Genomic DNA, 17,201 nt, shown 5'->3' with positions numbered 1-17,201 from the left:
CAGGTCTTGGTCTTTGAGGGCGGAGCCCTGCAGGTAGATGACCCTCTGCGCCCACAGCGGGATGTGCAGGACACGTCGCACCTGCACATCGATCTCAGCTGGACACAAGATCACCACGTAGTAGTCCTGCACCACACACACACACACACACACACACACACACACACACACACACACACACACACCTGAAGCCCAGCCTCCTCCCCTAGCCAGTCCTGCCGCTCCTTCGCCCCCCACATTACCAGTAGGTGAGTCAGCACTCAGAACTCAGCACTCAGGGGTTCTGAGTGCTGACTCACCTACTGGTAATGTGGGGGGCCACATTACCAGTAGGTGAGTCAGCACTCAGAACCCCTCATCTACCTCTCTGTTATCGTAAGGGGCTCTTAAGGAAGTGGTGGGTGGAATGGCGGCTGGGTGTGACGTGCGCCCTCGGAGTGTGTTTGGGTTAGCACAACAGAAATGCCGGGACTGACACCTCTACCTCCCAGACCCCCTGAACTGTCTACTCACATCAGTCCAGACCACAAAAAAGCAAACCCATCCCCTGAAAACATGCTTCAGTCCATTCAACATGAAGAACTGAGAATACACCATCACCTGTTTACTTCTGGAAACATACCCAGAGGGCAATGCCATTGAGAGAAGACCTGCTCTAGAAGATAAAATGGAACTTAGGCTGTTTCTCTAAGACAACGATCCATCTCGCCCACTCCCTGCATTTTAACAGCTTGCACATCCATTGTGTAAAATGTCACAAATGTGTTGTGTTCCTTTGTGGCAGTCACAAATATAAACACATCTGGGTTTGTGGCATGACGACGAATGTTTACATGATGGATGTGCTGGTATATCGCACAGGCCAGCAAGGTGATGGTTATGTTTGTTGCTCTGTGTCTTAGTGAGGTCTGATCGGACAGAAATAGATTTTCTGGAGCACAGTAAGACTGCTGGAGTCCTGGTGCATGAGATGTAGCTGCCTGACGCTGTTACTGGGGATTATCTCTACAGGACATAACTTTATACTTGGACACACACACACACTAGGCGGTCCAGTGCCAACGGCAAGAACACTACTGCTTCACTCTGCCCTCCTGAAATCGCCATTTTCTGATGGAGGGTGGGGTTTGAGGATTAAAAGGACCTAACTACAGGTACCTGTTGTGGGGGCATTGTGCATCTGAGATTGTTGGGTGCATGAGTCCAGGCTGTGCTACGTGACGGTTTCTACATGTAGCCTAATTATGATGTTGCAGACTCGTTTTGATTGCTCTCCTGGTTTTCTCTCCTGGTTTCAGTCCTCTCACCACACTAGGTAAGGCGTGCCATCCGTTGTATGCTTCTGGTTAGGTTGTCGATTGGTTAGGTAGGTTAAGTGTTTTATTTATTTGCTTTCTTTGGTCCACCGTCGGTCCACCCTTGCTGCTGGATGGGCAGGTTATTATGTCTAGCTGCATTTCAAATTCTGTTCATTGTTTGCCTGATATGTGTTTCAGCTCGTCTGTCCATTCAGTAGCTTGCAATGATCACCAATGATCGCCTTGTCAATTACTTTTGTTTTGTGTCTTTCTGCTTCCGGGGGGTGGGGGTCACACATAACACACACACACATATGCATGCACACTCACCTGCAGCCTGGGGTGAGCGAAGAACTCATTGAGGAAGTCCATGAGGAGATCTATCTTCAGGCAGCTGACGCAGAGTACGACGTGTTTCTCAGTCTGAGCTCTGTAGCGGCTGTAGTTGCCCCCCGACTTCTGTCTCTCCATCCACAGGAAGGCTAACTGCTCAAACTGGGGACATAATCACATCAGACACCAGCACATCAAACTGGGGACAGTGTCAAACCAGACACCAGCACATCAAACTGGGGACAATATCATAACAGATACCTGCATGTCAACCTGGAGACAATATCGAACCAGACATCGGCACTCAGACTGGGTACCAAGTCCAAGAAAACATAAACACATTAAACTTGGGACCAAATCAAACCAGATTCCAGCACATCAAACTATGTACACAATCAGATCAGACAAGGCCACATTGAATTGACCTCACGCAAATCCACCAGATTACAGTTGGACCAAAGAAGCAAAAGGACACAGGAAATGTCACTCCAGTGTCTGGAGGAGGCGAGAGCAGTAACACTGTTTGCTGTTGGAGAGTGTTTTTTGGGAGGAGGGGGTGGTTGAAACATGGTGCTGAGAGTTTGGCAATGTAAATGAGTGCCCATTTAAATATTCAGTGTACATAAATAATCTTAATCTTAATCTTAAATAACTTAAACAATCCACCTTCTATCAAGAAACAGTGGCAACAACGGTGAAATATTTTACAGTTATTTCCCACGATTCATTTCTTTAACTGGTAACATATTGCCACTTGTCCATTTCTGGAGTGTCAGCTTTCTAAAAACTTCCAGAGGGCATCACTGTCTGACCGTAGCATATGTTCACCCTTCATGTGCTGTGCACTCACTGACATATTTCATCTCTCCTTTAAGGCTAGTTCTTTATTAGCAGACTCAAAGATCTTTCATAATGCCCACAGAGAAGAAATGGGAAAATGGACTTCATGTTTTAATATACCACAATCTTAAAATAAGTAAATCTCAGACTGGGACTGAGAAGCCCCTACTATTTATTTAAAAAATTGAACTATAGTGTTGAAAATCCCTGTGTTTTATATGTGTACTGGCATACAATTTATATGATTTGTTACTGCACATTTCATTTGTAAACAGGTCTAACCCAGGAAATCCACAGCCCGCAAAATGCAGGAGAACGCTGAATGATGGAGCTCACTACCTCCCCAACGCTGCCCACTGTCACCCTGCGCCTGGGGTTCGGACTCCTCTTTATCGGCGGGGCAAGGTGTCCCCAGAGCTGTGTGGGTGCATGCACGTCAGAGGCGGTGACTACACTGAGGGATTTGGGGTATTAAAGGGTTCGTTAAGGGGGTCCAGGGGACGGATGCATGCGACAGTGTTTAGTGGAAAAGTGCGGAGGCGGGCCCGGATTAACGCATGCTTTGGGGATTTGGGAAGGTCTGCATACTGTAATGATACTGTAATAAAACACCGCAGCAGTGACTGCAAGACATGTCACGGGATACTGGGCGGGTCCACGAGACGGCGATAATTCACTTTGATTATTATGGGATGCAGTCTTGCAGGGTTTCACAGACAATCCCATTCATGCATCTATAATGGAGCCTAAACAAAACTCCACTGTCACCAACCAGCAGACCTAGAAGGCCCTGGATGAACTACATGGATTCAGTAAGGACAGCAGGTAGCAGTAAAGCAGGACACACACACGTGCTCACACGGACGGACATGTACGCGGATAATCCCACACACACACACACAGAAGCAGGCACGCCAAAGAAAACGTGGCTGGGGGTTGCCCCGTAATGGGCACGAGCGGTGGCTAAATGTCAGGTGGCGTTTGTGGATGAAAGTGGCTGAGGCAGAGCCACAGTGGCTGTACTTGGTCCCTGGAGACAGCGACCTGAGCTCACGCCGGCAGGGAAGCCCCTCCAGCACACATAAAAGCTCATGCCCTCCTCCACGTTTAGAAACAACGGTCCTGAAATGGGTGAGCTGCTGTGTGTGTGTGTGTGTGTGTGTGTGTGTGTGTGTGCGCGAGTGAACTGGTGAGAGACATCGAAGTGCACAAGTGTGAGGCTGTGTGTGTGAGAATTGTTGAGAGAAATATGCAGGTGTACATAAATGTATGACTAAGAGGTGTGTGTGTGTGTGTGTGTGTGTGTGTGTGTGTGTGTGTGTGTGTGTGTATATGTATGTGTGTATGTGTGTGTGTGTGTGATTTATGTGCATATTCCCCTCTGTCTGGAGAGTCACAACCTCACAGGGAGTCTGTGCTGTTTATGACGTGTGAGAGTGGGTGATTCATGTGTGACCGTGTGCAATTGTGTGTGTGTGTGTGTGTGCCCAACAGGGAGATAGGTGCAAGCCTTTAGGAAAGTATTATATGCATGTGTGTGTTTCAGTGTGTGTGCCTGAGTGTGAATGCGACCAGATGCTCAGATTCTCAGGGGTGCGGAAACATAAAAGCAACTCGCCTCATTTATGGCTTTCATTTGACGTGCGTGTCCAGATTGACTTACAGAAGAGCTTTGTAGTCTCTATCAAACACATACAGACACAAATACCCACCTCGACTCGTGTAACATCATATCCACATGCTAAGACCATAAAACATCTGAAAGCTCAAAGTACAGGGCGAAAAAAAAAGCAATTTCTTAACATGAGGATGCTAGCGGGGTACCTACAGGAAATCAAAACTAAACTAAAACAAGGTATATACCATGGCTGTTCCCCAGCGGATGTGTAAGTAGCAGTGTAAAACCACTATAGTTTGTGGGAAATGACTGCTTTGTGCCTTTACTCTGTGATTTGAACTAACAGATCAAACATAATCAAATTAATTGATGCAGGGCAGCAGCCCTGAGTGGAGGAAATCCATTAGTCATTTATTTGAACAAAGCCAGACAGGGCTTACAGTATGCAGCTCAGGTGTGGCAGGCACCAGGGGACGGAGATGCACGGCAGAGGCCGGAGGTGAGAGTGCACTGCGACGCACCTGGATGGGCAGCACGATGAGAGCCACGCAGATCATGATGACCACCAGGAGCTGCGAGGGCCAGATCTGTGGTGTGACGTCGCCAAAGCCCACTGTGGAGAAGGTGACCACGCAGAAATAGAGCGAGTCGAACAGAGTCAGGTTATTGCCCGCTCGCTCCAGATGCTGTATACCACAGATACTGAGAGAGAGAGAGAGAGGGAGGGATCTTAATGGAAAGATAAGCTCATGTGATGAAACTGACATGACTGCTTAAGTCGCAGCCATGGGGACTGGAGCAGGGAGGGGGAGCTGGGGTTGCTATGGCGCTGGGAGGTTGGTGCGATGGACCTGCTGAGTGTGTAGTGGATAACTGTAGGCTTGTACCACCGCAGTGATGCTGGGGGAGGTGCGCTTTTCACCTCGGATTGGTGAGTATTGACTCTTCGACACTGAGCACACACATGCGAAACCTCAACCACAAGCCGGTTGTACCGAGATAAGCGCCATTAACATACTGATGCACACACACACACACACGTAAATCCCTTAAACCTAGATCCATATTAAAATGGTGTTTAACCAGGCCTTTTTCTCTCCTTTTCTGCGCTTTCCAGCCATCTCTGCGTCTCCTTCTGTCTTATTTCTAACCTCTCCTTCACTCCTTTCTCTCTCTGTCCTTCTTTATTTTCATCTCTCCTCTTGCTCGCGCTTTCTCTTTTTATCTCTTCCTTTAGCTCTCTCCTTTCTCCCTTTATATCTCTCTCTCTCTCTATCCTGTTCTCCCAATTCTTTTTCTCTCTCTCTCTCTCTGTTCAACATTTGCCTTACAGGGCTCGCTGCTTCCCGTCCAATATTACCAACAGAATAATAATGGCGAGGATAATAATTACATACATATCGCTACTAACAACAATAACCTGGAAGCATGAGTCGTCCACCCAGCCGCTCCCCGGCGCTCCCCGCCCAGCCCCGCCCCTGCCCCGCCCCTGCCCCGCCCCCGCCCGTCTCTCACCAGGTGAAGATAAGGCAGAGCAGGGTGCTGATGAGGATCAGCACCTGGTTGAACATGGCTGAGTGCGTGCGCTGGATGGCTCTGTGCAGATCGTTCTGAAACGCACACACGCACGCAGGTACGACAGAGAGAGGACAGCAGAGGGTTACCGCGTGCACGCTGGGGCACACGAGCGGAACCACAAATGTCAGGAAAGCCAGCGTAATACTCCGAAAAAGACTTTCACCTTCCACAGACGGGAGGCTTACATGGAATTACAGACACAGAGGGAATGAACTAGAAACAGACAGAATCCGGACAGATATGCACTTCTAATATTATTAAAGGCTGTCACCGACGACTGATGTGTTATTAACAGGATAATCAATGCGAGCACTTTCATTTTATTCTAGCCCCCCCAACGGAGACACTCCACAGATTACATTTAGTGAATTTTCTGCAATCACGCTCATGAAATAAATGCATAAATTCATTAAAAAAAATTTCAATTAAAATAAATACAAATAATAAAAACAGCAGCTATGATTTTAGTGCCAGTACACAGCAGTTCTGGCAAATGTGCCCAATTTCAATTAGTCTCACGCAGTTATGATTGTACGTCAATTTTACTAATTTACACTTTGCACTAGGAGTCATCAACATGCGTTTTTTTCCCAAAAGAAAACTTGACAAAAATATAAATAAATAAACAGACGAGGAGCATTGCTCAGAGGAAAAAAAGCATCATGGGATTTTCTTCTTACAATCATGTTCTCCAGAGCGTGTTTGGCCAGCCAGCAGTTCAAAAAGACAGGGATGAACAGGTTTCGGAGAGAGGGCAAAATCACCTGTCAGAGCAAAGCATTTATTTAAGTTTTTGCGTTTCTTTATGGGCAAGAAAAATAGCACTCATAGTATTGACCTGACAGTGCAGGTATTCAACATAACCACATCTGTGTATTAAACACAGATTGTACAAGCAGTAAGTATCTGCAGTATATAAGCTTAAGTAAACATAAATATATATGTTATGAATATGGAAATACATAACACTCCATAATATCATAACAACACAAATACCTGCACAACTGGGTGTACATGCTACAATATTTGCAAATACCAATAACTTTCCATCTACTATTAAATACCATCATATATAGAAAACAAATTACATAGAATACTATACATACTATATGATATACATACTTTAAACTTTTCATAGATACTATATAATATACAGACTATAAACCTCGCCAATACTAATGATAAACATCTACATATTCATCTAATATTAATGAATATGTTAATTAATATCACAGCATTCACTCTTTATTACAGGCTCACATTCACTCATCACTAATGCCACTTTCACGCACTGGCTGGTGCACTGGGCAGCTATGCTGTGTGTGTGACGCGGATGAAGGCCCAGGACAAGCACTCACAGTGATCACGAAGGGAACTGCGCTGATCATCTCCAGGATGAATGGCACACGCAACACTTGCTCCCACACGTTGCCCTGGAAACACGCAGGAGGAGACACCGAGGGTCAGAGTGTACGCACGTGCGTGTGCACCATCGAGCAATGGAAACAAGGCTGAAGAGGGAAGGACTCCAGGCGAGCTCCGTGGCCTGGGGCGGCGGGTCCACTCTGGGGGAGAGCAGTGCGGGCAGAGAGGGCCTGCTCGTTCCGGCAGAAATCAATATGCGAGAGGATTGCAGGGGGGACATGACTCGGCTGACTCCATTAATCATGAGGGGAATCCGCAGCCAACTTCAAAGGAGCTGTGAAACCCAAATAGGCGTGGCCTTCGCGGGCCTGGGGAGGACAGGCTACTTTCCTTCCTCTCTTATGCGCCCAGCACAAGGGCCCTCAGGAAACAAAGAGTGGGTTGGTACGCACATCTCCCTCTCATCCTCCCTCTCTCTCTCTTCCTTTATTCTCTGATCACAGCTCCTACATTGGAGAGAGGTTGCTAAGCAGTTGCACATGAAGATCACATGTACTGACTTTTAGAAACGAATTTCCTCTCTGAGTGCAGTACAGTATCTCTTTTTTCCCGATCCAACACGCTGAAATCAACTCATAAAGGTTTGGTGCATAATTGTGTGATGAGTGGAATAAAATGGGGTAGATTATCAGGGCTGCCAAACTGGGCCCACTGCCAGGACTTGGACAGAGCCTGCGAAATAGTGGCTTACAGCAAAGATCTTTACAGCCTAAGAGAGCGCGGAGCTACAGTACAGCCAGGGAGCAGATGGGGTTTGGCGTGTGTAGTGTGCTATGTGGTGTGTGTTTTGGGTGGCGTATTGTGGTGCGTAGTGTTCAGTGTGTGTTTTGTGTGGTGTGGTGTTCAGTCTGTTGTGTAGTGTGTGTTTTGGGTGGTGTAGTGTGGTGCGTAGTGTTCAGTGTGTGTTTTGGGTGGTGTGGTGTTCAGCGTGTGTTGTGTGTTTTGGGTGGCGTAGTGTGGTGTGTAGTGCTCAGTGTGTGTTTTGTGTGGTGTGGTGTTCAGCATGTATTGTGTGGTGTGTGTTTTGGGTGGCATAGTGTGGTGCGTAGTGTTCAGTGTGCGTTTTGTGTGGTGTGGTGTTCAGTGTGTGGTGTTTGTTTTGCATGGCGTAGTGTGGTGCGTAGTGTTCAGTGTGTGTTTTGTGTGGTGTGGTGTTCAGCGTATGTTGTGTGTTTTGGGTGGCGTAGTGTGGTGCGTAGTGTTCAGTGTATGTTTTGTGTGGTGTTCAGCGTGTGTTTTGTGTGGTGTGGTGTTCAGCGTGTGTTGTGTGTTTTAGGTGGCGTAGTGTGGTGCGTAGTGCTCAGTGTGTGTTTTGTGTGGTGTGGTGTTCAGCGTGTGTTTTGTGCGGTGTGGTGTTCAGCGTGTGTTGTGTGTTTTAGGTGGCGTATGGTGTTCAGTGTGTGTTTTGTGTGGTGTGGTGTTCAGCGTGTGTTTGGTGTGGTGTAGTGTTCAGTGTGTGTAGTGTGGTGCGTAGTGTTCAGTGTGTGTTTTGTGTGGTGTGGTGTTCAGCGTGTGTTTGGTGTGGTGTAGTGTTCAGTGTGTGTAGTGTGTGTGTGTTTTGGGTGGCATAGTGTGGTGTGTAGTGTTCAGTGTGTATTTTCTGTGGTGTGGTGTTCAGCATGTGTTTTAGGTGGCGTAGTGTGGTGCGTAGTGCTCAGTGTGTGTTTTGTGTGGTGTGGTGTTCAGCGTGTGTTTTGTGTGGTGTTCAGTGTGTGGTGCGTAGTGTTCAGCGTGTGTTTTGTGTGGTGTGGTGTTCAGTGTGTGTTTTGTGTGCTGTGGTGTTCAGCGTGTGTTTTGTGTGGTGTGGTGTTCAGCGTGTGTTGTGTGTTTTAGGTGGCGTAGTGTGGTGTGTAGTATTCACTGTGTGTGTTGTGTGGTGTGGTGTTCAGTGTGTGTTTTGTGTGGTGTGGTGTTCAGCGTGTGTAGTGTTGTGTGGTGTTCAGCGTGTGTAGTGTGGTGTTTGTTTTGGGTGGCATAGTGTGGTGTGTAGTGTTCAGTCTGTATTTTGTGTGGTGTGGTGTTCAGCGTGTGTTGTGTGCTTTAGGTGGCGTAGTGTGGTGCATAGTGCTCAGTGTGTGGTGCGCAGTGTTCAGCATGTGTTTTGTGTGGTGTTCAGCGTGTGTTGTGTGTGGTGTGGTGTTCAGTGTGTGGTGCGTAGTGCTCAGTGTGTGTTTTGTGTGGTGTGGTGTTCAGCGTGTGTTGTGTGTGGTGTGTTCAGCGTGTGTTGTGGTGTTCAGTGTGTGTTTTGTGTGGTGTGGTGTTCAGCGTGTGTAGTGTGGTGTGGTGTTCAGCGTGTGTTGTGTGTTTTGGGTGGCATAGTGTGGTGCGTAGTGCTCAGTGTGTGTTTTGTGTGGTGCGTAGTGCTCAGTGTGCGTTTTGTGTGGTGTGGTGTACAGTGTGTGTTTTGTGTGGTGCGTAGTGTTCAGTGTGTGTTTTGTGTGGTGTGGTGTTCAGCGTGTGTAGTGTTGTGTGGTGTTCAGCGTGTGTAGTGTGGTGTTTGTTTTGGGTGGCATAGTGTGGTGTGTAGTGTTCAGTCTGTATTTTGTGTGGTGTGGTGTTCAGCGTGTGTTGTGTGCTTTAGGTGGCGTAGTGTGGTGCATAGTGCTCAGTGTGTGGTGCGCAGTGTTCAGCATGTGTTTTGTGTGGTGTTCAGCGTGTGTTGTGTGTGGTGTGGTGTTCAGTGTGTGGTGCGTAGTGCTCAGTGTGTGTTTTGTGTGGTGTGGTGTTCAGCGTGTGTTGTGTGTGGTGTGTTCAGCGTGTGTTGTGGTGTTCAGTGTGTGTTTTGTGTGGTGTGGTGTTCAGCGTGTGTTGTGTGTTTTGGGTGGCATAGTGTGGTGCGTAGTGCTCAGTGTGTGTTTTGTGTGGTGTTCAGCGTATGCAGTGTGGTGTGTGTTTTTGGCGTAGTGTGGTGCGTAGTGCTCAGTGTGTGTTTTGTGTGGTGTGGTGTTCAGCGTGTGATGCATAGTGCTCAGTGTGTGTTTTGTGTGGTGTGGTGTTCAGTGTGTGTTTTGTGTGGTGTGGTGTTCAGCGTGTGTTGTGGTGTTCAGTGTGTGGTGCGTAGTGCTCAGTGTGTGTTTTGTGTGTTGTGGTGTTCAGTGTGTGTTTTGTGTGGTGTGGTGTTCAGCGTGTGTAGTGTGGTGTTTGTTTTGGGTGGCATAGTGTGGTGTGTAGTGTTCAGTCTGTATTTTGTGTGGTGTGGTGTTCAGCGTGTGTTGTGTGTTTTGGGTGGCATAGTGTGGTGCGTAGTGCTCAGTGTGTGTTTTGTGTGGTGTTCAGCGTATGCAGTGTGGTGTGTGTTTTTGGCGTAGTGTGGTGCGTAGTGCTCAGTGTGTGTTTTGTGTGGTGTGGTGTTCAGCGTGTGTTGTGTGTTTTAGGTGGCGTAGTGTGGTGCGTAGTGCTCAGTGTGTGTTTTGTGTGGTGTGGTGTTCAGCGTGTGTTTTGTGCGGTGTGGTGTTCAGCGTGTGTTGTGTGTTTTAGGTGGCGTATGGTGTTCAGTGTGTGTTTTGTGTGGTGTGGTGTTCAGCGTGCGTTGTGTGTGGTGTGGTGTTCAGCGTGTGTTTTGTGTGGTGTGGTGTTCAGCGTGTGATGCATAGTGCTCAGTGTGTGTTTTGTGTGGTGTGGTGTTCAGCGTATGTGTGGTGTGGTGTTCAGTGTGTGTTTTGTGTGGTGTTCAGCGTGTGTTTTGTGTGGTGCTCAGCGTGTGTGTTGTGTGTGGTGTGGTGTTCAGCGTGTGTTGTGGTGTTCAGTGTGTGGTGCGTAGTGCTCAGTGTGTGTTTTGTGTGGTGTGGTGTTCAGTGTGTGGTGCGTAGTGCTCAGCGTGTGTTTTGTGTGGTGTGGTGTTCAGCGTGTGTTTTGTGTGGTGTGGTGTTCAGCGTGTGTTGTGTGTGGTGTGGTGTTCAGTGTGTGGTGCGTAGTGCTCAGTGTGTGTTGTGTGTGGTGTGGTGTTCAGTGTGTGTTGTGTGTGGTGTGGTGTTCGGCGTGTGTTGTGTGTTTTAGGTAGTGTAGTGTGGTGCGTAGTGTTCAGCGTGTGTTGTGTGTGGTGTGGTGTTCAGCATGTGTTGTGTGTGGTGTGGTGTTCAGCGTGTGTTGTGTGTGGTGTGGTGTTCAGTGTGTGGTGCGTGGTGTTCAGCGTGTGTTGTGTGTGGTGTGGTGTTCAGCGTGTGTTGTGTGTGGTGTGGTGTTCAGCGTGTGTTGTGTGTGGTGTGGTGTTCAGTGTGTGGTGCGTAGTGTTCAGCGTGTGTTGTGTGTGGTGTGGTGTTCAGCGTGTGTTGTGTGGTGTTCAGCGTGTGTTGTGTGTGGTGTGGTGTTCAGCGTGTGTTGTGTGTTTTAGGTAGTGTAGTGTGGTGCGTAGTGTTCAGCGTGTGTTGTGTGTGGTGTGGTGTTCAGCGTGTGTTGTGTGTGGTGTGGTGTTCAGTGTGTGGTGCGTGGTGTTCAGCGTGTGTTGTGTGTGGTGTGGTGTTCAGCGTGTGTTGTGTGTGGTGTGGTGTTCAGCGTGTGTTGTGTGTTTTAGGTAGTGTAGTGTGGTGCGTAGTGTTCAGCGTGTGTTGTGTGTGGTGTGGTGTTCAGCGTGTGTTGCTCACCTTGTAGCTGAGATACAGAAGCAACATGGTCTCTGAGAAGCTGATGAGGGCCACAAGCACCTGATGAGAGAGAAACAGAGAGAGAGGATGGAGGAAGAGGGGAAAGGGAGAAAGACAAAGGAAGAGAAAGATAGATGAAAGCAGATTGAGTGGGAATGGGCAGAAACAGGAAATGAGCCTAATGAAAAAGATGACCAGCACGAGTAAAGAACAGCAGTGGCACCTTTATGTGCGTTATGTGTGTCTGTTTGTACAGGTTGGTGCAATATGACTTCTCTGTGATTCTGTACAATTTGCCCCCTTTTCTGTGTGTTTTGGCATAAAAGGTTAATTGGTCTGACCTGTAGTGCCCAGAGCGGCAGAGGTCGGTTCACCCAGATAATAAGGGACCTGATGGCACAGGGCCGTCACCGTGGTGACACGCAGGGAGAAAAGAACAGCATGTTAGCAGAGCTCAGGTAGCAGCGAGGAGCCAAACTCATCACACAGGTCAGCAGTTTCACAGCAACAAATATAAATAAATGACAGCGCGCTCCCAGTGCACCGAAGTTCACAAACAGAATCAACACTCTGAACAGCATGAAGAAGCACGCAAACGTTTATGTTCACACTGATCATTAACAACCAGATTGAAGTCCCACTGTAAAGCAGACCAACTGTACATAGACCATGACAAATTTGTAACATAACAGTGAACACAAATGGATTTTCAAAAAAACCCTTATTTTGGCTAAATGACATTTTCTCATTTTTAAGTTCAATCCATTTTCAGTGCTTCAGGGATGTTCCCTGGGCGCAGATCTAAACGTTAAGAGCAGACTCAAATTGACTCGCCGTTAATTCCGCCAAACAAATGAGGTCATAATGGTGTAACACACCAAAGTGCAGCGTGAGAAACAGCGTGAAGGGTTATGACTGAATGAGCACACACACACACACACACACACACACACACACACACACACACAAACAGAAGCACACTCCCTTTTTAAATTCACCACACGACAGAGAAAATATTGTCTAAATATAGGCTTTCATTATCGTATTTGAAGCCCCGCCTCTTGCTCTTTGGCTGTCGATAAATCAATACTACAGTAGGATCGAGACAGAACAAAGCTGGAGGCGAGCGGCTCCGCCCGCTGCTCATATGGTTTCATTAATTCAGAGCCGTGTGTAGGAGACAGTGCTGACAATGATGCGTGGACAACGTATTATTATTGCTGTGTAATGGGCCAGAGCCACAAGGTCCGCTGATGCGCTCCGGATCGATACCGTCCTGTTTTGCCCTCGTAAAATGAGATGGCCGATCGGAGTGGCGACCCCTCCGGCCGCTTGGTTTCCAGTTGTTGGAGGCACTCACCAGTCGAAGTGGCTTCTGTTCTGGGTCGAGGCGTTCTGTCGGAGACAACCTGGGCTATACACGCATACAGAAAAAGGAAGAAAGGACCAGCGGTTAGCATTCAGTATTGCTACAAAAAGAGACATCCATCAGTTCCATACCACTCTCTTCACCTTGCCCGTCCCCGGACCCCTAGTCCAGCGCTGTCTGTCCCCCGACCCCTAGTCCAGCACTGTCTGTCCCCCGACCCCTAGTCCAGCGCTGTCTGTCCCCCGACCCCTAGTCCAGCGCTGTCTGTCCCCCGACCCCTAGTCCAGCGCTGTCTGTCCCCCGACCCCTAGTCCAGCACTGTCTGTCCCCCGACCCCTAGTCCAGCACTGTCTGTCCCCCGACCCCTAGTCCAGCACTGTGTCTGTCCCCCGACCCCTAGTCCAGTACTGTGTCTGTCCCCCGACCCCTAGTCCAGCACTGTGTCTGTCCCCCGACCCCTAGTCCAGCACTGTGTCAGTCCCTCGATCCCTCGTCCAGCGCTGTCTGTCCCCCGACCCCTAGTCCAGCGCTGTCTGTCCCCCGACCCCTAGTCCAGCGCTGTCTGTCCCCCGACCCCTAGTCCAGCGCTGTCTGTCCCCCGACCCCTAGTCCAGCGCTGTCTGTCCCCCGACCCCTAGTCCAGCGCTGTCTGTCCCCCGACCCCTAGTCCAGCACTGTCTGTCCCCCGACCCCTAGTCCAGCACTGTGTCTGTCCCCCGACCCCTAGTCCAGTACTGTGTCTGTCCCCCGACCCCTAGTCCAGCACTGTGTCTGTCCCCCGACCCCTAGTCCAGCACTGTGTCAGTCCCTCGATCCCTCGTCCAGCGCTGTCTGTCCCCCGACCCCTAGTCCAGCACTGTCTGTCCCCCGACCCCTAGTCCAGCACTGTGTCTGTCCCCCGACCCCTAGTCCAGCACTGTGTCAGTCCCTCGATCCCTCGTCCAGCGCTGTCGGTCCCCCGACCCCTAGTCCAGCACTGTGTCAGTCCCCTGACCCCTAGTCCAGCACTGTGTCTGTCCCTTGACCCCTAGTCCAGCACTGTGTCTGTCCCTTGACCCCTCGTCCAGCACTGTGTCTGTGCCTTGACCCCTAGTCCAGCACTGTGTCTGTGCCTTGACCCCTAGTCCAGCACTGTGTCTGTCCCCTGACCCCTAGTCCAGCACTGTGTCAGTCCCCTGACCCCTAGTCCAGCACTGTGTCTGTCCCTCGACCCCTAGTCCAGCACTGTGTCTGTCCCCTGACCTCTAGTCCAGCACTGTCTGTCCCTTGACCCCTAGTCCAGCACTATCTGTCCCCTGACCCCTAGTCCAGCACTGTCTGTCCCCCGACCCCTAGTCCAGCACTGTGTCTGTCCCCCGACCCCTAGTCCAGTACTGTGTCAGTCCCTCGATCCCTCGTCCAGCGCTGTCTGTCCCCCGACCCCTAGTCCAGCGCTGTCTGTCCCCCGACCCCTAGTCCAGCACTGTGTCTGTCCCCCGACCCCTAGTCCAGCACTGTGTCAGTCCCTCGATCCCTCGTCCAGCGCTGTCGGTCCCCCGACCCCTAGTCCAGCACTGTGTCAGTCCCCTGACCCCTAGTCCAGCACTGTGTCTGTCCCTTGACCCCTAGTCCAGCACTGTGTCTGTCCCTTGACCCCTCGTCCAGCACTGTGTCTGTGCCTTGACCCCTAGTCCAGCACTGTGTCTGTGCCTTGACCCCTAGTCCAGCACTGTGTCTGTCCCCTGACCCCTAGTCCAGCACTGTGTCAGTCCCCTGACCCCTAGTCCAGCACTGTGTCTGTCCCTCAACCCCTAGTCCAGCACTGTGTCTGTCCCCTGACCTCTAGTCCAGCACTGTCTGTCCCTTGACCCCTAGTCCAGCACTATCTGTCCCCTGACCCCTAGTCCAGCACTGTCTGTCCCCCGACCCCTAGACCAGCATCTTTCACTGTAACTGTCTCCTTGTTCTTCTGTTTACTTTTGCCCTCATGCTGGTCTGTGCTCATGTGTAGGCTCATCTTTCTCTCTGTCTTTCTCTCTCTCTCTCTCTCTCTCTCTCTCTCTCTCTCTCTCTCTCTCTCTCTCTCACTCACTCCCTCGTTCGCACGCCAGCAGATTGGTTTCCTCCGTAAGTGAGACTCTGCCCTCCCATGCACATGGCTCTCTCCTCTCTCTCTCTCTCTCTCTCTCTCTCTCTTGCACACACCATTCTCAGCAGGTCCTATTTGACTTCGTGGGGTTATGCAGGTCCAGATTGTGAAGGCTCACAGTACTACACAGTTAAGGTTTTTTTTTTTCTCCACTCCAACACATCCACCTCAAAAACTACTGAGCCCTTCCACTCACTTGTGTTTCAGAGCTGCAAAAGCTAAACTGTGTGCTGCATGTACATCCATATACACCAGCTGCAGAATTCAGGTCCAACTGTTCGATAATACACTGACCCTGCACTCAGATAGTACTGAGCACTGAGTAAACAATTTCTAAACTATTGTTAGTGTAACTGTTTCTTTTTTTTTAGAGCAATCATAGTTTTGAAATATTGTAGTAGTAACCTGATTGAGTGTTTTCTGAGTAAAGTAATGCTACGTTCCGTGCTACCGAGCTGTGTCTGTGTACTGGATCTAAGCTCTATGACACGGTGGGTCTCCAGGAGTGAGGCTCAGGTGCTCTCCAGTCGGTGTGCCTCCTCACCAGTCTCTCTGCTCATGCGGATCGTCCAGCAGGACCCGCACGATGTAGAGCAGGCAGCTCACCACCTTCAGGAAGAAGTTGAAGAGGCGCACTCTCAGACCTGCAGACAAGAGCTCAGGTCAATGACCCAGGGGGGATGACGAGGGCGTCTGCACGGGAGCAGGGGGTGGAGGACCGAAAGCACGGGAGCACGGGACAGAAAGAAACAGCAAAACCCAAAAAGCAAACAAAAAAAACACCACCAGCAGCACCACCCACAGCAGTCAGAGCACAGCGCGCTGTCAACGGGCGGAGGGCAACTCACTGGATCTTTGGTTTTTGATGAAGAACAGCTTCAGGCGTTCCTTGAACGTGTTTTCATTCACATAGAACTCCACCTGAACTCTGGAGGAGAGCAGCGATGGAACAATCCCACACAAAATGAGGAAGGGGGGGGGGGGATGAGGAAGAAGAGACAGAAGGGTTAGCTTACTGTTTGTCTGTGTGTGTGTGTGTATGTGTGTGTGTGTGTGTTTGTGAGGGACAGTTATTATGGTAAATGAGTAAATCAGGTAGCAGTGTGTATATATGGGGAATGTCTTTGTGCATGTGAATATGCATTGATTCAAGGCTAATGGCTTTGAGAGGAAGTGATGCCTTCTCTGGTCCTGGCCAGCCAGCGCGTGCCGGTCTCGCTACTCCAGCAAAAGGGACAAATTCCCTCCTGGTGCTCGGGCCGCTCAGGGAAGCCACGATTACCGCCTTCACTCCCCTACACAGAACCCTCTACAGGGGGATTAGCACATTTCACGAGAGGAAGCAGAGGGAGGGGCACGGTGGTGTGTGCACAAGCCCACGCACGCCCACACACAGACAGAGCGAGGTTTCCGAGCTCTTTTCTCAAGTACCCCCCAGGCTAGATGAGCTGGGATTGGACAGGAACACAGGACTCCTCTGATCATCTTTGTCCCTGTTCTGATCCCTGGAGCTACAGCCGAGGTCCGCACACGGCTGGCGACTGGACGAGCTCTCCTTCCGCCCTTCAAAGCCCTGCACGGGGAGCAAGGAGGAAACTAACACAAAGGAGGAAGACGGAGGAGCGCGGGCTCCCTGCCTCCTTCCACCTCCCTGCCTCCCATGCGGTGGCGGCTGAAAAGCGAGAGGCGGAAGCGCTAATCCAGTTTCGTGGACCACCAGGGATCTCAGCGCTCCCGTGACCCTGGCGGAGCGGCCTGCCTTACCACGGCCTCCCTGCTCCCCGCGCCACGTTGCTATGGTGACGGTGAGCACGCGCTAGCGCGCGTTTATGCATGGTGCTAGCAGAGCCAAGTCAGGGGTCGTGGATGAATCTGCTTTCCTTTAATTAGCCCCGCCCCCCGCACCATGCAGGGCTCTGGGGGCGGCGGGGCCAGTCAGAGCGGAGCCGCTGACCCTTTCAATGAGCAACTCGTCAGCTAAAGATTAATCGCTAGTGCTACGCCACTGAGGACAATGATGTAGCTGGCTTCT

The 17,201-nt window shown here is 50.1% G+C and overlaps 1 protein-coding gene across 3 annotated transcripts in view; it reads right to left on the bottom strand.

Annotated features, from left to right (window-relative positions):
* Nucleotides 1-17,201, bottom strand: part of LOC113587310 (potassium channel subfamily T member 2) — a 48,636-nt gene that overhangs the window by 21,992 nt on the left and 9,443 nt on the right. For all 3 annotated transcript variants that reach the window (XM_035525337.1, XM_035525339.1, XM_035525338.1), the window contains exons 2-12: nucleotides 16,018-16,097; nucleotides 15,714-15,813; nucleotides 13,033-13,086; nucleotides 12,014-12,062; nucleotides 11,673-11,732; nucleotides 7,026-7,100; nucleotides 6,348-6,431; nucleotides 5,605-5,699; nucleotides 4,611-4,791; nucleotides 1,629-1,793; nucleotides 1-126 (exon numbers count right to left, since the gene is read on the bottom strand). The exon at nucleotides 1-126 is cut by the window's left edge and continues 11 nt beyond it. In XM_035525337.1, the coding sequence (XP_035381230.1) occupies nucleotides 1-126; nucleotides 1,629-1,793; nucleotides 4,611-4,791; nucleotides 5,605-5,699; nucleotides 6,348-6,431; nucleotides 7,026-7,100; nucleotides 11,673-11,732; nucleotides 12,014-12,062; nucleotides 13,033-13,086; nucleotides 15,714-15,813; nucleotides 16,018-16,097 (1,069 nt within the window). The remainder of the gene's footprint in view (nucleotides 127-1,628; nucleotides 1,794-4,610; nucleotides 4,792-5,604; nucleotides 5,700-6,347; nucleotides 6,432-7,025; nucleotides 7,101-11,672; nucleotides 11,733-12,013; nucleotides 12,063-13,032; nucleotides 13,087-15,713; nucleotides 15,814-16,017; nucleotides 16,098-17,201) is intronic.

This window comes from Electrophorus electricus, chromosome 4 (assembly GCF_013358815.1).
Source record: "Electrophorus electricus isolate fEleEle1 chromosome 4, fEleEle1.pri, whole genome shotgun sequence".
Taxonomy (NCBI): domain Eukaryota; kingdom Metazoa; phylum Chordata; class Actinopteri; order Gymnotiformes; family Gymnotidae; genus Electrophorus; species Electrophorus electricus.
This window is presented reverse-complemented; position numbering and strand designations above follow the sequence as displayed.